The sequence below is a fragment of the Callospermophilus lateralis genome, chromosome 2 (genome assembly GCF_048772815.1).
Source record: "Callospermophilus lateralis isolate mCalLat2 chromosome 2, mCalLat2.hap1, whole genome shotgun sequence".
NCBI classification, from domain to species: domain Eukaryota; kingdom Metazoa; phylum Chordata; class Mammalia; order Rodentia; family Sciuridae; genus Callospermophilus; species Callospermophilus lateralis.
The window spans coordinates 13,435,258-13,459,061 of NC_135306.1; the positions used below are offsets into that span (position 1 = coordinate 13,435,258).

Sequence of the window (23,804 nt, forward strand, 5' to 3'; positions counted from 1 at the left end):
TCTAATACCCAATGTCTGGGACCTTTCATGGCTATCAGTGTTTTCCTTAACAATGGCCTTGCTATTTACTGATCCTGTAAATCATATTGGCCTTATAGTACCAATCCAGTTTTATTATGTGGATAGAACTTTGGCCATGAAATGATTTAGGCATCAGCAAAACCTTAGAGAAATTACAACATGTCCTTAGAAGGCACTTGGTCAATGTTTATCAAACAGCAAAGAGTTGGAAGATGAACAGAGGATATGTTTTAAAAGTAGGGATGTATTAATTGACAGAAAGAAAATTAACAATATAAGCCCCTGGCATTACACTTCTTTTTAAAAATATTTATTTATTTATTAGTTTAGTTGGACACAAACGTTTATTCATTTATTTTTTTGTGGTTCTGAGGATCGAACCCAGGGCCTCACATGAGCTAGGCAAGCGTTCTATCACTGAGCCACAACCCCAGCCCCCTGGCATTACACTTCTAAGAATGAGAAAATATTGGAAAGACCTGACGTAATAAATGTAACAAAAATATATAATTTAAAGCTGCCTTTTGCAATAAAGCTATTTTGGGCCTTGTTGGATTTTGTAGGTGATAAATTTTGTAAGGTCTGATTCAAACTCCCAACTTTTCATTGAAATCTTTAACCCTAATATAAAACAATATTTTATTCTTTTATATAACCATATGGTAGATGTCACTATTTTGCTACTTCTGATATCTGTAACAAATAAAGGCCTACTATAACTAATTTTATACCATAGTTATATTTATCATGACTTGTTTAATAAAATAAATTGTACTTTAAATTCACTGGGAGAGCTGGGTGCAGTGGTGGATGCCTGTAATCCCAGCACATCTGGAGGCTGAGGAAGGAGGATCAAAAGTTCAAGGTTAGCCTCAGCAAATTTAGTGGGGCTCTAAGCAACTTACTGAGACCCTGTCTCAAAATAAAAAATAAAAAGGGCTTCTGATGTGGCTCAGTAGTTGAATACTCCTGAATTCAATCAATCTCTGGAACCAAAATTAAAAAAACAACAACAAAGAAATTACTGGAGAAGTAACTCTTTAAAGAAATCCCAGAGGATTCCCTTTAACATAAAGAATTTTTAGAAATATCAACATCTATAAAGTGACATTTTCTTTCTTTTAAGTTTTTTTTTTTTTTTTGTACCAGGGATTGAACTCAGGGGCACTCAACTACTGAGCCACAGCCCCAGCCCTAATTTATATTTCTTTTTTTTTTTTTTAAATTAATTTTTATTGTAGGTTGTTCAAAACATTACATAGTTCTTGATATATCATATTTCACACTTTGATTCAAGCCTAATTTATATTTCATTTAGAGACAGGGTCTCACTGAGTTGCTTAGCACCTCGCCATTTCTGAGGCTGGCCTGGAGCTTACAATTCTCCTGTCTCAGCCTCCTGAGCCACTGGGATTACAAGCGTGTGCCACTGTGCCTGGCTTTAAATATAGATTATCAGGTATTAATTATTTATTAAGTTTTTAAAATGAGAATTTTTCTTTTAAGGATGATTGTTTTTAAACATCAAAATATTCTTATGCTTAGCACAGTTTTTGATTATATTAATTTTTTTTACAGTAAAGGTTAGAGTTTATTCTCTGAATGATGACTGGAAGCCCGCCAAAAGAAAAACTGTTTTAACATTCATCGTAAGTATATGATTTATTTAAATAATATTAACTCAAAAGTCCTATTCTATAATCCTGTCCTTACTCTACACTCAATCATTCAATATCCCATAAATGGTTATTAAGCATTTACTATCAAAATAGCATTATAGATGTATATGTCTATAATATAAATACATAGAAAACTAATAAAAATTAAATCTCAACAAGTTGAAGAATTTTATTTTACTTAAACTGTTTAAATACATCCTTTGTTATTTCATTTTTAAGAATACCCATCAATCACTAAGAATTAGTTGAATATCTGTCTTATGCATTGATTTTTGATTTGCATGATTTAAGATGAAGAATTATAATCCATAGTTCTTACCTTTAAGGAACTTAGAGTTTATTAACTAGTATGCTAACATGTGTGGAAATTTTTGCTGAACTATGACATGAGCAATTATCAGACATTTGTCAGACATGACATATATAACAAAAGATGTTATGTATGTCATAAACTTCCATGGTCTTACCCAGTTAGTAAGATTGCAATAAACTGACAATTTTACCCAGTTTCCACACATACCTAGGATATTTTTTATGGGGAAATAAAATACTACAATTACTTGTAACTACTCACTTATTAATAGTAGGTATAGGGGTAATGATCTTTTATAATAGGCTGGTCACCTCTTCTGAAAAATAACAAATCCTTGTCAGAATTCAAGTACAAAAGAGTAGATACTAGAGATAAAAACTATAGTAGAATATAAATTGAACCAATTATGCAGTAGGAAAAATAATGTAGGCGACAGAAGCTCAGAGGAAAGCAAAATAGGGTGAGAATGAGGGCATATGTAATGCTTTTCTGGAATAAATAAAGAAACCCTTGAACTGGGCCTTATTGAAAGGAATTGACTGTGTTAGTCACCCTTTTTTGCTGCTACAACTTAAAGAACTGACAAAAACAATTTTAGGAGTTTATTTTTATTTTAGGAGTTTATTTTTATTTATTTCCAAAAACAGGAAGGAAGTGGCTTTAAACAAACAAGAGGTCTCAGACTGTAGATGACCAGCTTCATTGCTCTGGACCCAAGATCAGGCTGGATATGTTGCAGGAGTGTGGTAGAGGAAAGCAAGTCAAGGCATGGCCACCAAGAAGCAGAGGGGCTGGGGGCAGGTGCCCCCACATCATGGACAAAATATAAACCTTAAGTGCATACCCCCAGTAACCCACCTCCTCCAGCCATACCCTGCTTGCCTTCAGCTAACCACCCAATTAATCCTTTCAAGTGGATTAATGCACTGATTAGATTAATACTCTTATAACCAAATCGTGTCACTTCTTATACATGAGTTTTTGGAGGACATCTAATATCTAAACCGTAACACAGACATAGGTTATTTTATAATAATAAATACCATTCCATTTAAGAAACATCATGAGTTCATCTATGGGAGCAGGAAGACTAAAAAGTGAGAAGAGTAACTAAACTCCAGACTGATAGACTGTCTGGAAGAGAACTAAGCAGAAGCAACCTCAGCTCTATTGGAGAACACCAGGGCTGTGGACGCAGGCTCTCTAGCCCAGGTCTCCATGGTTGAACGTGAGTGAGCAGAACCCTGGCATCACACAGAAAATGGATGCCAGTGATCCCAAGTAAGAGCTTCCCCAGGGAGGGGAAGGAAGAGGAGCTGATCCAACAGCTGCAGGGAGTCAGAATGCAGTAAATTTCCTGAAAAGAGTACTCAGAAAGATCATATTAGATGGATCCTGTAAACTGATGATTAGATGAAGAACAGCAGGGAAGCTACTTAGCTACAGGTGTAGTTTCTTCCTCAAAATAGGCTTTTGTAATTGTTACAGTTTGTCATTCAAGAGGAAAAAAAAAGCTTAAAATTCCAACCATGAATTTCAGTCTGGATAAATAGTGCTTAGATTTTCAGTTAAGGTTCAACCTGACCTCCAAGTGTAGTTCCAAGACCCACAAAACCTCATCCTAATAATATGCTAAACCAAATGCAAAATGAAGCATGCAGGGACATTTTATGAGAACTTTCAAGTTGGTTTAGTCATGTGTGAGGCACTGGGTTCGATCCCCAGCACCATAAAAACAAACAAAAAACTAAATAAACAAAGATAAATTTAAACAGTGCCCACACTGCACATTTATAAATTGTCTAGCTAATAAAATTCAGTTTGCAGAATATTTGCGTTGGAGAATTTTAAGTGAACACATATAAAAAATAAATTCTGATATTTCTAAAGCCTGCTAGACTCACATTTGGTTTATTAGAAGTCTCAGGGATAGTTTGCTGTTGTTTACATTTTGTTACACTTCTTTATTAAATTGTAAAATAGAGAGTAGAGCCTCTTCCAAATGATGAGGACAGACAGGAGAGCTTCCAAAAACAGGAAGGAAGTGGTTTTAAACAAACAATATTTGCCTTCATTAACATTAAACAGAATTTTGTCTTTCATATTTAATTTGAAAAGAGGAGTGTTGGTTGGTAAGTGTTTTTGCAGGTCAAAGATCATATAATTAGTTGAAATTTGTTAAAATGTGGTTTCTGGGCTTTCAGGGCTGCTGTGGGTTGAGTATGTGCCCCAAGCTCAGGTGAGGCAGTGTTGGGAGGTGGGGTCAGGGGAGGAGTCAGAAGGCTCCACCCTGATGAATGAATTAGGCCATTCTCAGGGGAGCAGGTGAGAGAGGCTTTGTCATCAGAGCAAACTCTTTCCCATGGGCTTGTTTGCCCTTCCCCTTTTCCACCATAAGGGAAACAGGACCAGGGTCCCCCCAGATGCCAGCACCATCCTCTTGGACTTCCAAGGCTCCAGAACAGTGAGCCTAAATAAATCTCTGTTCACCAATTGCTCAGTCTCTCAGATATTCCATCCAGCCACAGAAAATAAACTAAGACAAGGGTGTGTTTGTTTTTATTTTAAGGATCCTGAAGGATCAGAAGTTGACACAGTAGAAGAAAATGATTATACTGGGATTATCTCTTTTCCTGACTTCAAGATTCCATCTAATCCTATGTATGTAAAAATAAGTTTATTTGATAAAGTGCCCTCTACAAAGCACATCAGGAACTTTTGACCTTGAAGCAGACAGTCAAATGGAGCCACCTAGTGTTAACAAAAGATGTCACAAAAGTGGATATGCAAAGTCTTCAGTCTTTGGAAAAGTTGGATCAGTTCCTTGGAGGGGGGGGTGAGAGGGGGTGAGGGGTGAGGGGGGGGGTGGGAGAGTCATCCTTAGTACTAGAGCCTGACCAGGCGAGTTGATAGACCTTGCAGGAGGCAGAAGTATGAGGACTGGTTAAGCCCGGGAGATGGGGGCCAGGATGGGCTACATAGTGAGACCATGTCTCAAAAGAGGAAAAAAAAAAAAATCCCAATACTTCTCATTCATTATCTTAACATACAGAAATAACAATTGGGAAGAGACAAAAATAGTCCTTGGGCTTCTTTTCATCAAAAGCATCACCTCCCACCTCTGAAGGAATCCTGTAGGCTATGGGTCCAAGAGACTGGCGTGGTGCCATTCCTTGCCTGGTGTGGTGCCATTCCTTGCCTAGATAATCAGGTCCTCTGTAGTTTCTGTCTGCATAGACCACCAGAAGGCAGATCCAACGTGGGGACAGTTGGACTGTCATTTCCTCATTGGTCTTCACGTGAAAGGACTTAAAATCGTGTCTGCACAGGATCTGATGTAACACACCATTAATGAACACATTCCTGGCATGTGTAAATCACCATGGGAAGCAGAGGTGCCCAATGGAAACCAAGAATCCACAATCCCTGCTTTGAAGGAACTTAAAATAGAGGAGGACTCATAAGACAAGGGCACTTAGAGATGGCTACATTGTAACTTTGAGGCACAATATTTTTATGGTCATTTCTCCTCTGTCCTCTAGAGGGGAGTTAACATTTAATTCATTATATTATCAAGTCATTTCCTAAAAATTTGGACTGAAATTGGGTGACTTTGATAATTTGAATGATTTACAAATTGTGTCCTTTCTTGAAAATGCTACATGCCGTAGAGTACAGAATCAAGCCTATTACTTCACTACTATTATGGTGTCTCTATCTTGTGTCACTGGGAGATAATGTACTGGCAATGGGAATCTGACTGACCAGTAGTTTCCCCAGCCTGTTGCCCATGTTTAGAGTGTGCTTCACTTTGTCCTTCACAGAGCAAGCTTCCTATCATCTTTAGGCCTCAGGGAAAATGCTGCCTTTGCATAAAGGCTATCGATCTATGAAGTCCCTCACTTTCTTTATCTCCATATTTGTGTATTTTTTTCATGACACTTATTTCAATATGGTAGTTGTTTACCTATTAATCAGCTTGCCTTTTCTTCCACACTATTTTGTAAACTCCTTGAGGGCAGGGGCCTTGTCCATATAGCTCACTGATATATCACAGCACTTCAACATAATAGGCTCTTGGTAAATACTCATTGAGTTATGATGATACTAATAATCATAGTCATAATATTATCATTAATTGACAATCAGTCTTAAGGTAGGTGTTCTTTTTGTCATTTCAAAATAAGGTTAAGTAACTTACACAAGTTAAACCTGTTAGTAAATAGAAAAGTGACAATTTGAACTCATGTGGCCTATTAGCTCCATGAAGAACAGGTTTCTTCTATTTTGTTCTTTTTGGGGGGGGAGGGAGTACTTAATCACTGAGCCACATCTCCAGAACTTTTTATTTTTTATTTTTATTTTGAGACAGGGTCTTGCTAAGTTGCTTAGGGCCTTGCTAAGTTGTTGAGACTGTCTTTGAACTTGTGATCCTCCTGCTTCAGCCTCCTGAGCCACTAGGATTACAGATGTATGCCATCATGCCCAGCTATTTTGTTCATTTTTACATCTCTAGTGCATTATCTAGTGCTCAGTAAATATTTTTGAATAAAGGTTGTTTGGTAAGTAGGTCATTTTCCTTCTTAAAGAAACCATAACTTGTCTCGAACCAGAATTTCATTTACAAAAGGTGTGAATATTATTATCCACATATGCTTGACCTACATATTGTGTATGTTTCCAGATTTATTATTATTATGAATTTGCTGCTCTATTGGGACTTCAGTGTTATGGTAACATAGTTAAGCTCCAGGATTAAATAAATTTCAAGTTATCATCAGTTCTTCAAATCAAAGCTTATGAATCTAAATTAAGTTAAAATAGGTGGGTATCATAATGCAAACCTATAATCCCAGTAACTCCAGAGGCTGAAGTGGGAGGATCACAAGTTCAAGGTCACCCTGCTAACTTAGATAGACCCTATCTCAAAAGAAAAGAAAAAAAGCTGGGGATGTAGCTCAGTGGTAGAGAGCCCCTGGGTTCAATCTCCAATACCTCAAAGAAAAAGAATAAAAACAAAGCCTTGGAAAAATAAACCAATATACGAAGAACTAATTACTAAAAATTTCTATAATCCCAAAAATATTCAATTATTTCTGTTTATTGTTTAAAAATATCACGTAAACAAAACATTTACTTAGAAGATATATATATATATATATATATATATATATATATATATATATATACATATATATAAACATGTGTATATGTATATATATTTTTTCATTGTAACTTCTTTAAAATAGGAATTTATTCAGTTTCCCTGAGTGAATTAAAAAATATTTTATCACAGCTATAATATTAAACATCTTGCTTCCACAGATTCGGTGTATGGACAATTAAAGCTAAATATAAAGAGGACTTCTCAACAACTGGAGCCACATACTTTCAAATTAAAAAATATGGTAATTTCTAACAATTAAAAGTCTACCTGCTAAAAGTTAGGGCTTTTGCAGTAATTCTTTTAATTAGTGTGCCTAAAGCAAAAATCTTCACAGATGAAGATAGGGCTGCCTGCTGGTGTGGCTGAGGACTTGTTAAATGTCTAAGTTCTGAGTTCAGTGTTGCCTTTGTTAACCTTGAGCAAGTCACCAGCTTCTCTGTGCTTGGGTTCCTCTTCATAGAGTTGGAAGAGTCTAGTCCCCTAAAGAGCTTGTCTATTAAGTCCTTTGGAGAATGATGATTTTGGGAGAAATAAACAGATGAGGAGAGTAAAACTCAGGAAAACAAATAAATGAATCACTCAAGTCTCAGGGACTTAGTGACAGAAGAAAGATGATCGAGTTTCCTTCTAAAGTCCAGTGCTATGCTCCTTCCAGCTCACAAATCCCTAACATTAATTTGAAAATTTCAGGTACTCTTATTTGAAATCAATCATATTAATGAACTAATAGTTAACATGTGAATAGCTTAATCTCTGCAGTTCTTATAGTAGTTTACTAGAATATTCATATGCTCTGCTATCAACTTTAACTTTCTTCAGCTTGAAGTCATTTTTCATTCTCTCAGGAGATTCACAATGACAGAAGGATCAATACTTAGCAAAAAGTTTAACATCAAGGAAAACAGTACCAAAAATTTTATACTGAAACACAACCTGAAAGATTATAGGCTCCCAGAGGCATGGTATTCAAACTGACCTCATTTTCTCCTCATGCTTCTGCTACTTTCTGTAGCCACCCTTGTCTGTTCATCACTAGGCTCTCTCCTGGACAACTGCTAAAGCCTCCCATCTGGTGTCTCTGCTTCCAAGTGACCTTGATTGGTATTAGCCAAAAAAAAAAAAAAAAAGAAAGAAAAAAGAACCCCAAAACTTCTTATTCCTCTCATGATGAAAATCAAAATCCTTATTTAGACTGGCCCTGTCTAGCTCCTCCTCATCCTCACCTGAGTTCCCTGACCTCTCTGACCTGCAGCACTGGGGGCTTTACACGTGATGTTCCCTCTGCTTCCAACACTCTTCCCTTCCCTCCTTGCCCAGCCAGCTCCTGCTCATGGCTCATGCCCAAGTTGAAAAGCCACGTACACAGGAAGCTTTCCTTGAACTCCTTTCCCTGCATGGGATCCCTGTACATCACATCAGTGCCCATCATTGTAGCTTGGGTGTGTATCTGTGTAATTAGATACCTGTCCTATCTTTCCTGCTTGTTCCTGTCTGTCTTAGTCATCCCTGTGTCCCTGTTGATAGGTGTGTGCTGCTATATGGTGAGCAGGTGTCAGCTGGAAGGCTAAAATAGTTCCCTGCCCCTCCCACCCTGGAGAGAGCACACCTGCCTTGGTCTCTGAAGAACAGGAACACAGCCCACAGCAGCAGACTGCTTCATTCTCTTTCTTCTACCTTCAGTGTCTAGAAGACCTGTGAGCCACGGCTGCAGCTGACTCACCCCTCTCTAGGTCACTCTCTGTCCACAATATCCATTCCATGCAATCACCCAGTTTTCTATTAACTGTAGTGCAGGTCATCAGAATCCGAATCCGTGACCCTTGGATGTGGCCTGAGTTAGCATAAAGAGAAGACAGTGCCATTTCAACAGATTGAATCATTTTCTCTTGGGCAATCAAGACACTAAAGAGATAAAAGAAAAAAAATTAGACCCCTGTCTCCTTTTGGTCCTATTTTAAAATTTGACATTGATGTTCATTCTTATCTCTAATTGGCAGTTCTCTCTCCCTTTTCCAACATCAGAGGCACTTGCAGACTAGATGCACTTTTTTACTAGATGAAAATGGGAGATGCTAAATAGACCAGAATTTTCCTTTTATATTCTCAATTTAATAAATACTCATTGAACATATACTTTGTTAAGGACTTAGGAAAAGGGTGAAGGGAGATATATAAAAATGGAGAACAGCCTTTCGTCTGTTTTGAAGGAGCCCATATTTAGTGGAGGGAGTAACCTGTTGCCTGTAATATACGTTATAACCAAAATGGAAGAAGCCAGGTGCTTCCAGTGGGGAGGCTGGACTGAGTGGGTGGTAAGGCTTCCCAGGGGCATTGTTGCTGATGGCAGTGGTGATGCCAAGGCAGATGTGGTGCTGATGGTGCAGCCTGCCCAGGTTCCAGCATGGAGAGCCCTTTGCTGTGTTTTCAAGGCCTAATTCACCTGGTAATATTTCTCCTCCTTTCTATTTTCAGTCTTGCCACATTTTTCTGTATCAATAGAACCAGAAGGCAATTTTATTGGTTACAAAAACTTTAAGAATTTTGAAATTACTATAAAAGCAAGGTAAGAAAGTTTTGTGGTTTTTTTTATTACCCAGCTAAACTAGGAAACATTGTGCTCATAGTTTATTTGCTTATTCTGATTTTAGCTGATCCTGATTTTAGTGTTGTTGGTTATTCATCATGGGTGGCAGGGGAAGAAGAAGAAATACAGAAAAAAGGAAAAGGTCCTAAATATTAAAACTCTATGTATTTATTTAGAAACCAGGATGACTTAGCATATCTGGGCTGAAATATGAATCCTTCACTTCTTGTCATTTTTAGTGGCTTACTCAGCCAGCAAAAGCTCCATAACTTTAAAAACCCAATGCCTTGAAACCACCACTGTTTACGAGTCAGCTGGGCAGTTCTGCTGACCTGGGCCAGGCTGATGTCAGCTAGGCTCACCCTACAATATAATGTAGTTGTTAATAACCAAGTGTGCTCCACTCAGTACACAGGTCACCTTGGGGGTCGGGTGGCGAGTACAGGTAGGTCTTATTCACATGTCTGTCAATATCTGGCAGGGGTAGAGGCTAAGAGTGCTTGGACCATACAGGTATCCTACCCAGCAGGCTAGCCTTCAGCAGCAGCAGTGCTCTGACAGAAATGCAATCAGAAAAGTTCTCTGGAGCCTACACTTGGTACTGGTACACTCTTACTTCCACCATATTCTTTTGTCCAAAGCAAATTACAAGGCCAGCCAAGAGGAAGTAGGCTCCTCCCATGCCTTCTGCAGGCAAGGGCTGCCAATGTTGTAGATCCAGGGAGAGGGAGAGAATTGGGGTTAGTGTTGTAGCAAGCTATCACAAGAGCCAAGGTCATTTAGAAATGTCAATATAATGTTGTTATATTATATTGACATTTCTAAATGAAATTAATAACCAATTGTTAATAACCAATTTATATAGCTACCTGGGCAAGGTGGTTTTCTGAGAACTCCGTATATCAGTACATTTAATTTTCCAACAACTCTCCATAGTACAAGTACAAAATTGAGGTGGATAAATGCTAGATAAGTTGCACACGATCACACAGCTAGTAAGTTGCACAGCTTGTTGGTTCTGGAGTCCGTGCCCTTCAACACTACCCCATACTGCTTCTTTTGTAAGCATTTACTCTTACCTAAAATAGTGTTAGTTAGTCTATACCCCTGTAAATAGCACACTTGAGAGAAAATTATAGAAACTAAGCTCTTGTAATGGAGGCAGTGTTTTCAAACCATGAATGAGGAAAGTTAGCTCTTGCTATAGTATTATTTGAGATGCAGAAAATTCACTTTATTACTTAGTTCTAAATTAAAAAGGAATATGCCGGTTTTTTTTTTCAAAAGAAGTTTTAACTAACAGGAAGATCAGGCATGCTACTTTTAAAGAAACACACATGAAACAAGGAGTTGCTTCCCACTGATGTCAAGATCATCCAGGAAGTAACATGGGCTGGAGGAAGGGCCTGAAGCTGAATGTCTTCATCTCCCCAAGATCAGCTCTATCATTTCTCTCATAGTAATAAAAATCCATGCTCTAGATTTCTTACTGTGGCTTTATGAAGTGTAACAGTAGATGGAAGTGTATCAAGTGCTTTATGTGATTTCAAATTGCTACTTTTTATCTGAATCTTGTAAGTGTTTGGGCAAAACTATTTTATGGTATTGTTTGACAGATATTTCTACAATAAAACAGTTACTGAGGCTGAAGTTTATGTCACTTTTGGAATAAGAGAAGACGTAAAAGATGATCAAAAGGAAATGATGCCAAAAGCAATGCAAAACACCAAGGTGAGATGCTAAGATATGTTCGCTCATACCTAAGGATGACTTGAGAGCTGTGAGGTATTTCAGAACCCTCTGGTCCAATCCCTCGTTCAGCATAGGTGTGGAAGCTGAAGCTTAATACCCTCCATTGGCTTCTGGTTGCCCTTGAGATAAAGACCAGGGCATCATCCTCTTGCCAGCTGATCTTGTTCCATTTCTCCCTTCCTTCCCCAAACATCAAAGATTATCCTTTCCAAAATGTCAATGTCAAGGGGAAATATTCCTTCCTTTTCATAATGGCTTATTTACTTATCTATCATTTTCAACATTAAACTCTTTTCAGGTCCAAATCATTCCCACCACATGACCGGAGACAACATATCTCCTTGCAAAGTGTAGATTTCTATAAATATTTGGGAGACTATTTGTTCATGGTTAAAGGCTAGTGATTGTTAGAACTGAAATTAGAGCCCTGGCACCTTTTCCTCTCTTCAGTGTTGTTTACATTATACCATGGGTGATAAGAGTTTATGTCATTTTACCTTACTTTTGCATACTCATGTATTTTTCATCAATTATTTATTCTCTGCTTTTTAAAAATCCTTATGTATTTAGAATATAAGTTTAATGTCTTTAAAATGCAAAATTCTGCTGAGATTTAAAGCTAAATCAGGGTAGGTGTGTAGCTGAGTCATAGACTAAGTTCTTAGTATGTGTGAAGCCCTGGGTTCAATCCTTAGCGTCCTTTAAAAAAAAAAAAAAGATAAAGTAAATAAAGCTAAACCATATAAAAATGCCCAGCTTCAAGTCAAAGTATTTTAGAATAAAAAATAAGGCAAAGTAATAAATATGATATGGCTTCACCTGATACCCCTTTACTTTGTGATATGTTTTATAGTTAGTGTTTAAAATTATAAATAGCCAAGTACAAATTAAATATAAATTCAACAAACTTTTGGCTAATGGCAGATGCAGCATGAGAGGCCTCTGAAGGTAGATTAGGACTCAGAGGTTGGAAGAAGTATCTGTGTTTCTAGTACCCAAAAGGCCTAATGTTCCCTGTCTTCTTCCAGCCTCCTCCATATCTGTAGCTCCACACAGATGAAGCAGGAAGCAACTGCTGGGCCTAACTGTGGCCTCACTCATCTATTTTACTGACAATGCCAAAACAGTCATCCAACATTTGCCTTCAATTTAAGGCTCGTTAATACAGATTGTTAAATTTTCCTTGTAAGTTATGTAAAATGACTTATATTTTCCCTTCTTAAAAAGTTGATAAATGGAACTGCTCTTGTCACGTTCGATTCTGAAGCAGCAGTAAAAGAGCTGTCATATCACAGTCTAGAAGAGTTAAACAACAAATACCTTTATATTGCTGTAACAGTCAAAGAGTCTACAGGTAAGAGTGTGTGTGTGTGTGTGTGTGTGTGTGTGTGTGTGTAAAACTTTCTCTTAGGAAGTATTTATAGAGCATAAAAGTGATAGAAATGATTTCTAGGGCTCATTTTATTTTTTATATATTTTATGTATATTTTTTATTTTCATTTATAGTTAAATTTTATGTATTACTTTTTATTTCACTGAAGACTGGGATTAGAGAAGAGCTCTACCACTCTGTAGTAATTGACAAGCCACTGGGACTCTAGAATCTCAATAGCTGAAATAGGATAATACTGCCCGGCTGATATCCAAAATGGCTCTGCAGGCCATCTAGCTTGAATGTCGGGTTCTCCAGTGTTTTCTCCTGGAAATTTTTTGAGAATCAAAATCAACATGAAATTATGTGTGTAAAACTGTTTGATGCAATGTCTATATATATGAGTTATTCCTGTTACCATGTTCTGGACTCCTTATCTGTACAGTAAGGGGGTTGAACCTAATGCTTCCTAATGCCCTTTTAGATACCATCTGTGCAGGAAGGGAGTGAGAGGAAGAGTAAGTCTGTGGAATCCTAGAGACAATGTAGATACCCATACAGATCATTAGACTTCAAATATGCTAATACCACGCTTGCCATTTCTTTAGGTGGGTTTTTTGAAGAGGCAGAAGTACCTGGCATCAAATATGTTCTCTCTCCCTACAAACTGAACTTGATTGCTACTTCTTTTTTCTTGAAGCCTGGGATTCCATATTCTATCAAGGTAAGTGGGGCTGGGGAGAAACTGCTGAATATGCTTGTCTTTTTCTGTGTGTGGAGGTAGGAAAGAGAAGGGCACTGGAGAGGAAAATCACAGAGGGACTTCTTGTCAGGTCAACCCCTTCTGTGGACACAGGTGTGGCACATTGCAGACCAGTGCAGCCTTGTGGGTGATTGACATTTAGGGTCATGCCATTATTTAGTAAGCCAGGCTTGCATTATGCATCTCCTCAATAAACACTGCATTACATTAGTGTAAATAAAACTGTCAATCCAAAATTCAAAAACACCAACATTTATACAACTACAATGCACCAATGAAAAGAATGGAAAAATACTAATATTTAAAATTATTTGGTGACAATATTTATTATTTACAGTGGGCCACTGAATTTTAAGAGAGCAAGATTGATCAAACTCAAAGAATGCATTGGATGTGCTTATAGCTTTTTACATAACTACATAATATATCTTTATTTCTTAAAGATCCTTAAGCTGAAGAGGTCATTCTTTGAAAATAGACCCCTTTCTCTCATCATTTGTTTCTGCTGTGTCTGAGTGTCTTTCTGTGGGCTTTTCTTTCTCCGCCATCTCTGTGCACAACCCTGTCTGGGCTCTCCTTTCTCTGTGTTGCGCTCCGTCCTTCCTATTTTGACACTTTTTGTCTCTGACTCTATTTCTTCTGTCTTTTTTGCTCCCTTCTTTGTCTTAAATTTTCTCTTTTTCCTCTACTCTTCCTTTATTAAATCCTGATAGTATGGAGTCAAAGCATCCTTTAAATTTTTTATTATATTTATTATTGTTAAATATATTATTAAAATAATGTTATGTATTATAATTATTAAATGGAAATTTTTATTTTGCCTTTAATTTAGAAAGCCTAGAGCATGATGTTTTAATTCTTTTTTTGAAAACCTATTACTGTTAATAAAATCCTTTGGTAGCCAGTCAGCCCTCCATGTCATTGCTGTCTGTATGTGTGGATTCTACCTGCAGATTGAACTGCATAGACTTTTTTCCTTATTATAATTCCCTACACAATTCAGCATGACAACTATTTACATGAGGTTTCAATTATACTAGATATTATAAGGAATCTAGAGACGACTTAAATTATAAGTCTACTCTGCCAGAATTTTATAGGAACCTTGAACATCCTCCTAGAACCAATGTGTCTTCGATACAGAGGAACAACTATATTTAAAATGCATCACTTACAACTTATTTACAGTAGGCCACTGAATTTTAAGAGAGCAAGATTGACCAAACTCAAAGAATGCATTAGATGTGCTTATAGCTTCTTAGATTACTACACATTATGAATATGTATATACACATAATATACAGTGATATGTAACATATTAAAATATGAAATATTATGAGATTTAATATATATTTATGTAACATGTAAAAATAAAACAAAGATATCCTTAGTGAAATCACATATATATGTGTGTGTGTGTGTGTGTGTGTGTGTGTATGTATATATCATATATAATCATAGATATGTGTGTGAGAATTAGAAGATAAGAAAGAAATGTATCCATTTATTGTTTCTCATACACAAAAATACTGTTCCCAGAAGCCATTGCTTCATTTTCTCCATTATTCAGTACTAATATAATTAAAGAAGTGCAGAAGGTGGGTTACATAGATCTTGTTACATCTTTGTTGTCATAATGAAATGATGTTTGTGTTCTGAGTCAGGTTGATATGTGGGGGAATCCATTCAAGATGATTAAACTAAATAGAATTTAACATTTCTATATGTCAAGAACACAATCTTACTGAATTAACAACCATAATGAATTTATGCATTGGTGGAGAGGAAGGAAAATGATTCAGACTTGTTGAGTTTTCAAAGACATGATAAGCTGTTGACATGGATGGAATTGTTCTGACAAACAGGTGCAGGTTAAGGATTCTCTGGACCAGTTGGTAGGTGGGGTCCCTGTAACCCTGAATGCACAAACCATCAATGAAAACCAAGAGATGATCGACTTGGAACCACAGAAAAGCATCACAGGTCTCAATGATGGAGTAGCCAAGTTTGTGGTTAACCTCCCATTTGGAGTTACGGCACTGGAGTTTGATGTGAGCTGAATCTCTGGCTATATTTTCTAGGAAAGTGTGTACTTTTGACTGTGTGTTTTGGCAAAGTGTAGAGAACAGATGTGGCAGATTTTATACATGAGTCCAGTGAACAGTTTTACATTTTTGAAAACAAACCAAATGACTACAAGAGATAATCTTCTAACCCATTGAATGGTTCTTCAGGAAGATCAATCCACCTTTTTTTTGTTGTTGTTTGGGAATTAACTATTTTCTCTTACACCAATAAAATTATATTTCTGATGCAAGTGCATCAGAAATTTCAGAATAGGTATAGCAGTGGACATCAGTGGTAAGAATCCCCCTGCCACACACACACCCATTCTTTGTCTCTTTTCAGGGCCACATAAGGGTGATTTTTTGTCTAATGCACAAACCACTCTACTTTAGGGATCAATCATCTTCTCTCCCAGCAAATAATGTTTAGGTTCCCAGTCTCAACCCAGGTATAACTAACTACACAGATCAATGACTGCAGCATGCACAGATTCACTATCATCTACTGAGCCCTTACTGAATACTTAGGCATTGTGCTAAGAGATTTCTGAGGAACAAATTCATTTATCAGCAGTAAGAGTTGGAAAATATCATCTTTGCCATTTTGTGTCAGAGGAAAGGAGACTTCTACCTCTGTTTTGATCAAATAACTTGTCCAGAATTAATAAGTGGCAGCACCAGGATGCAAAACAATGTGTACCTGACCCCAGATCACAAGCTAGTAATCTTTCTGCTGTCTGAAGGCAGATTTTCCTGCCACAATATCATTTCTGTCCCACCTGAAATATTATGAGATTTAATATATATTTATGTAACATGTAAAAATAAAACAATGAAATTTTCTTTTTCAGGTCAAAACTGATGCTCCAGATCTTCCAGAAGAAAATCAGGCCAGCATAGATTACCGAGCAATAGCATACTCATCTCCCAGCCAAAGTTACCTTTATATTGATTGGACTGGAAACTATAACCCTTTGCTAGTAGGAGAATATCTGAACATTACTGTTACATCCAAAAGTCTATATATTGACAAAATAACTCAGTATAATTACTTGGTAAGTACAATAATGATAGACTTTCATCTTATTTTCCCACCCTGAACATTTTGTTCTTTGGTTTATAGAGAAACATTAGAATGATGCTTTGCATTTATAAATACAAACCATTTTCATGAACAATTAAAGGGATATTTGAAGACATTTTGACTTTACGTGATATTTTTTAACCCCAACCTCCAATATACAATATAATCTATGTTTAAAAATCTGAATCCCCAAATAAGATACATTTAACTTATTATTTTGGTGGTACTGAAGATTGAACCTGGGGCCCACATATGCTACGCAAGTACACTACCACAAAGCTACATCCCTAGCCTCTTTTAACATATTTATTTTGAGCAAAGATATTGCTAAGTTGCCCATGCTGACCTCAAACTTGTGATCCTCCTGCCTTAGCCCCTTGAGTATCTGTAATTATAGGCATTCATGGCCAGGGCAAGTGCATCTATTTGTTTTCTTCTTTTTTCCTGGTACTGGAGATAGAACCCAGAGCACTCCACCCCTGAGCTACATCCTCAAGTCCTTTTTATTTTTTATTTTGAGACAGGATCTTGCTGAATTCCTCCCTAATTTCTAGATATGTCATTTTGAACTAAAATCAGTCTGACTTTTACTTAGTTTCTAAGCCTCAGATTCTCCAGTGGGGGTACTATGCCTCTCTTCTCTGCTGTAAGAACTGGAGCATACACATATGTCAAATTTTTTCTTCAAGCTCCATCCTGATGCACAGGTTTTGTTTTTATACTTATTTTCACTGCTACTGTTTATTTTTAGGTTTTATCCAGGGGCAAAATTGTACACTTTGGCACAAGAGAGAAGGTTATAGATTCAACTTATCAAAGTATAAACATCCCAGTGACTCAGAACATGGTTCCTTCAGCTCAACTTCTGGTCTATTACATCGTCATTGGAGAGCAGACTGCAGAATTAGTGTCCGACTCAGTCTGCCTAAATGTTGAAGAGAAGCGTGACAATCAGCTCCAGGTGAGACACAAATTATATGTCACAACTGGATTTTCTTCTGAAGGAAGGAGGCTGTGAAAGTGGCTGCCTCTGAACAGTTCTGTCACATACAAATGTTTTTCTTTTTCCCATGACCTAGGTTCATTCGCCTCTATTCTCCAGGCCAAACTGTATGTATTAATTTGGCAACTGAGTCAGAGTCGTGGGTAGCAGTCACAGCAGTGGACAGTGCTGTGTATGGAGTCCAAGGAAGAGCCAGAAAGCCCATAGAAAGGGTTAAGTAGTGCTGTTCTGGGGTCACTGTGAGAGGTGTGGCTCAGTGCAGTCTTCAGCAGTGTGGCCACCAGGCAGGTTGGGGGAGAGTTTGGGCAACACGGCCTGCTTCTCCACAAGGTCCTCAGCACCGTCAACCACCCTCAGCTAATATTTAAGCACAAGTCAGTGCTTTTTTGCTTTCCAAATACAGATCCAAGCACTTTAAAAACACACGATCATGGTAGCAATTGTATTTATGGGGCAAAAGCGCCCTCAACTCAGAGAGCTGGAGGATTTAGGGTAGCATGTGGTGGTGGGGACAGAAGCAGCACAAGAGAAGCCCGGACACAAAATCTTTGGGTTGGCTTATTTAACTCAATAAATCTGTGGTGCAGAAGAATCTGACAATGACTCAATTCCCTAAGTTTCCATTTATTTCCACTGCACTCAGCTATTATTGTCTTGGCTTGGGTTTGCTTGAACAAAGGAAGAACAAACTAAGAAACTGCAAAGTTAAAACTACTCACAGAGGAGAGGATATTTGAAGTCAAAATTAAAACGGATTTAGAACAGTCCTTCCTCACTTAGAACCTAGAGCCTTCTCTTGGAAACATAAGAGGGTATGTTCTTTTTCTATTTAGCAACTAAAAATTCATTTGTTGATTCGCTCCTTCATGATTTCACCTGTTCATTCATTTGTTTTAGATGTTGATTGCAGCATGTATTCTATGTACAAAACACCTTGGGTCAATTTCTAAGAATCTTCAGTCTTGGGTGAATTTTGAATAGGCATGTATTTATAAATATAAAATCACAAAACTGAGACATGGAGATGGGAGATTTTGTCCTGTGCCCTGTGCATCTCACAGGTTGCGCTAACCACTCAATGGCCAGTACCTTTAGTTCTTCACACACCTGAAGAAGCTCATCCTTTTGCCTTTCTGGACAGGCATTCCAAGCTCTAGAGAAGAGTGACCTGGGCTGTGGGGCCGGTGGTGGCCGAGACAATGCAGATGTGTTTCATCTGGCTGGACTCACCTTCCTCACCAATGCAGAGGACTCCCAAGACTATGGTAAAGCCTGTGTTTATCACTGAGATTGACTTTGATCATTTGCTTCCCAACTCTCCTTTTTGTCCCTCTTCCAGAATATTCTCCACAATGATCTTAGAATGCTGTGACTACATAACTCCCCTGTATAAGGTGTTCCAGCGGCCTTCAAGATAAAGAACAAGTTCTTTAGCACAGTACTCAATGCCTTCTGTGTGATCTTCTCCCGGATCTTCCAACAATTTCTCACCCTGCTGTTCCTGCCTGTCTACACAGCACCAGGTGTAGCTCTGATCTGCTGCTGTGCTCTTCAAACCTTTGGGCCTTTACTCATGGGGACTGCTTTCCCCTTTACTAGCCTGGAGAAGCAAGTAGAAGAATCCTCTCCTCTAGGGGGCCTCTTCCCCACACAGAATTGATCACTCCCTTCTGCTTTAATAGGAGGGTCTTGTAGGGACCAGGTCTATTTATAACATGACAGCACTGGGTCATTCATATCCTCACACTCAGTTATAGTCCTGTCTCACCCACAGCCATGTGGGCTCTTCACAGGCAGCGACCACATCTTAATCACTGTCCTTTGGTTTTAGAATGGTTCATAATTACTCTTGGTACTCTAGTATTCATATTTGTATTTGTAATAATATAGCTCAAAGAAAAAACAAGAAAAAATAAATTAGTCAACAAATCTTTGTTCACTCTAAATGCTTAGATAGTTCTCTATAATCTGGGGTCAAAAAGTTTGCAGGATTCAAAACCAAATTCAGATTAAAAAAAAAATCAAACTATAGATCATGAGCTCCACTATGCTGAAACAAATCCTATTAAGATGTGTACTTCCCCAATATATTTTTTTGTGTGTGTGTGTGTGTGCGTGTGTGTTGGTGCTGGGGTTTGAACCATGGGCCTTGTGCATGTGATGCAAGCACTCATATAACTGAGCTATATCTCCAGTCCTATGATTTCATCTCACTCCAGTCAGAATGGCAATTATCCAGAATCCAACAATAAGTGCTGATGAGGATGTAGGGGAAAAAGGCACCCTCATACATTGCTGGTGGGACTCCAAATTGGTGCAAACAATCTGGAAAGTAGTATGAAGCTTCCTTAAAAATCTTGGAGCCACCATTTGATACAGCTATCCTACTCTTTAGTCTATACCCAAAAGACTTAAAATCAGCATACAATAGTGACACAGCCACATCAATGTTCGCAGCAGCTCAATTCACAATAGCTAAACTGTGAAACCAACCTAGATGCCCTTCAACAGATGTATGGATGAAGAAACTGTGGTATATATACACAATGGACTATTACTCAGCATTAAAAGAGAATAAAATCATGGCATCTACAGGTAAATGGATGGAGCTGGAGAATATCATGCTAAGTGAAGTAAGCCAATCCCCAAAAACAAAAGGCTGGATGTTCTCTCTGATAAGTGGACACTGATCTATAATGGGTGGGGGGCATGGGGAGAATGAGGAACTTTCATTGGGCAAAGGGGAGGGAGGGGTGGGAAAAGGACATGGGGTCAGGATAGATGGTGGAATGAGACCAATATCATTACCCTAGGTACATGTGTGACTGCACATATGGTTAGATGCTACAGCTACATTGTGTACAACCAGAGAAATGAAAAGTTTTGCTGCAATTGTGTACAATGAATCAAAATGCATTCTGCTGTCATGTATAACTAATTAGAACAAATTTTAAAAATTAAAAAATAATAAAAAGATGTGTAGTGCCCAATGCTTAATCAGAAGCAGGCTTTCAAAACGGGTTTCTCAAGTGAATGACTGTGAATGTTTTAAATACTTAGTTTCATGCAATTTTTTTTATAGATTTTTAACTCCCCCTGCTTCTCCTTGTCTCTATCTTTTGCTTTTGTTTTAAATGAAGCTGGTAGAGAAATTCTTAGGCCACAAAAACGTCTACAACAGAAAATACAGAAACCAGTTACTTTAAAAGTTTCATGTGATTGTAAAAAGGTTATGATCATATTGGCGATAATTGAATGATATGAATGTTTTAAATAGTTCCATGCAACTTTTTTTTTTTATCAAGCCCCCTTTCTCTTTGTCTCTATCTTTTGTTTTTGTTTTAAATAGATGAAGCTGGCAAAGAAATTAAGCTAAGTTCATCAGGAAATCTGCAACAGAGAATAAATGAACAAGGTACTCTAAGAGTTTCATGTAGTTGTAGAACGTTTCTACATCATTTGAAATGATGATATGATCATTTCAGTATCATATATTCAAAAACTGGAGAAAATGAAATATTATGTAATTTTACTTAAATAAAATGGGTGGAAAGAAAGATATATATGGATGTCTAGCTCACCTCCCTCAGAAAGATTAATCCAAATAATCTAGTAGTTCATTTTCTATAATCTTAATATGAGGAGAATAGGTCTATATCAGTTCTATCTCTAAAATGCAAATTATTAATTTGAATTTATCACAAATATTTTCTCTCTACAAGCTCCATCTAACAATTAAAATATTTTTTCCATTTTATTCTGACAAAAGCCATGATTTGAGGGGCTGGGGTTGTGGCTCAATGGTAGAGCACTTGCCTCACATGCATGAGGCACTGGGTTCGATCCTCAGCACCACATAAAAATAAAATAAAGATATTGTGTTCATCTACAAATAAAAATATCTATTTTTTAAATCCATGATTTGATTAACTTTGGAATATATGTAAAAATATATTTCTTCCATTTCATATATTTAATAGCTAATAACATTCTGGATTATTCTTTGGAAATAAGTCTAATGGGAATTATTTAAATAGTAATATGATAATCAGTCATGTTAAGTAGAAAGAACATCAATCTGGAATCTGTAGACTGAGTTCAGCTGGTTGTCATTCTTATAGTGATATAATGACTTCTTCCATTTGCATATGAGTTATTATACTTCTTTTTTTTGAGGGGGGATTACTGGGTATTGAACTCAAGGCTGCTTTACCATGAGCCATATCCCCAATCCTTTTAAAAAATTTTGAGACAGAGTTAAGTTGCTGAGGCTGGCCTTGAAATTGACATCCTCCTGCCTCAGCCTACTGGGTTGCTGGGACTACAGGCTTGTGTTAGTTTGTCTTAGTTTCAGTAATTCTAGCTTTTATTCTCTGTTTTAATGATATGATAGTAGAGAAGTTGATTGAACACTTACAGTGAAGGATGATAGCACTAGTAGACATCTACAAACCATATCCTATAAGGAATGTGTGAAAAAGAAGGCTATTTAGCTTATGGAAAATAATTCTTATATAATAACAATATATGCTTTCAAATATTTAAAGGCTTCTTAGATATTTAACTTATATTCAAATGCTGCTGAACCCAAAGTTCCAGGTTCGAAAGTTTGTAGTTAGCTTGGTTGCAGGAAGCCCTTTAACCATTTAATGTGAATTGGGATGGACCACCTGGTGGGGTCACATTCTCCCTAATCCTACTGTAGTTCGAAGGACACACTGGAACTATGGCTCCTATGGGTAAGGGGAGCATTTGGTAGTAGAAACTGAGTATTTCTTGAGATTCCGTCTGAACCTGAGATGCTGACTCAGCCTGATCAAGGGCACTTACATTATTACCCTTTTAGCTGCTAAATACAAACATCCAGGGCCAAGGAAGTGTTGCTGTGATGGAGCCCACCGTAATGATGAAGAAACCTGCGAGCAGCGGGCCACATGGATCACCAAAGGTCCAGCCTGTGTCAGAGCTTTCAAAGAATGTTGTATCATCGCAAACCAGTACCGAGCTAACACCTCACATAAAGAGATCCTTTTGCTTGGGAAGAGTAAGTATGGCATTTTCTATAAGAATTCTGTTTAATGTGGGGAATTTTGTGTAATATTATACTGCCAAGAGAGACAGTTTTCACACTGTAGTTTAAGTAGAAACAATAGCTTCTAAATACCCACAGAAAATCTGTTATAATTTTGGGGAATTTGAAGAGATGTAGCGCAGAGCAAACTACACTAGTTCGGAACCAAGACTCAGTGAATGACTATTTAAACTCTGTGAGTCCCAAGCAGGAAGCTTGGACCAAATATCTGAGTATGTCTTTGAGTTCTAACATTCTGTGATGCTGTGGCATTACCATCATTGAAAATTCTGTTCATACTTACACTGTCCAAATATAGCAAAAAGCTCTAAATCTAGCATAAGGTGAAGTGTGCTTATAAAAGTTGAAATCTTATTTTGGTTTCTTCCACAATAAACATTTTCAGAATTTATAGAACACTCAATGTGGTTTTAAAATTTTTCAGACTTTGTTTTCTTATAATTTTGTTTACTAGGTATTAATTTGATCTCATGGGGCCTTGGTGTATAATTCTAATTCCTCTTCCATATTACACAGTCCTTTGCATATCCGAGAGCATTTATCAAAGCTCACTGAGTTTCCTTTTCTCCAGCCTGAGCACCCCTTTGCTTTGGTCATTCTTCCTGTAACTTTGTCCCAAGACGTTGGAAACCTCTCTATAAGCTTTTTTCTCCAATTACGCCATTTAGATCGTCTTTCTGTTTCAATATCTTTTTCTCTGTTTCAACCATAAAGTCAAATTGTATAAACTTTAGTTATTACAGAAATGCATAAAGGTCAATTTGAAAATGTTCAATAATTTTCCTCAGAAATACTACTTTTATGAGTTTGGTTCGTATTCTGCCACACCTAACCACCCCAAATATCCTTACACTATTGTGCATTTATATATATAGGATAATACTTTATTTACTGTTTTACAACTTGCT

At 37.3% G+C, this 23,804-nt stretch overlaps 1 protein-coding gene across 1 annotated transcript in view; it reads left to right on the forward strand.

The window, feature by feature from the left end:
• LOC143385409 (complement C5-like) overlaps positions 1-23,804 on the forward strand; it is a 42,568-nt gene that overhangs the window by 15,510 nt on the left and 3,254 nt on the right. Inside the window, 14 exon segments of the mRNA XM_076840895.2 lie at positions 1,600-1,670; positions 4,583-4,674; positions 7,339-7,421; positions 9,653-9,743; positions 11,381-11,495; positions 12,744-12,870; positions 13,497-13,612; positions 15,517-15,702; positions 16,569-16,772; positions 17,553-17,778; positions 17,877-18,016; positions 18,946-19,069; positions 21,154-21,219; positions 22,651-22,848. Of these exon segments, the coding sequence (XP_076697010.2) occupies positions 1,600-1,670; positions 4,583-4,674; positions 7,339-7,421; positions 9,653-9,743; positions 11,381-11,495; positions 12,744-12,870; positions 13,497-13,612; positions 15,517-15,702; positions 16,569-16,772; positions 17,553-17,778; positions 17,877-18,016; positions 18,946-19,069; positions 21,154-21,219; positions 22,651-22,848 (1,839 nt within the window).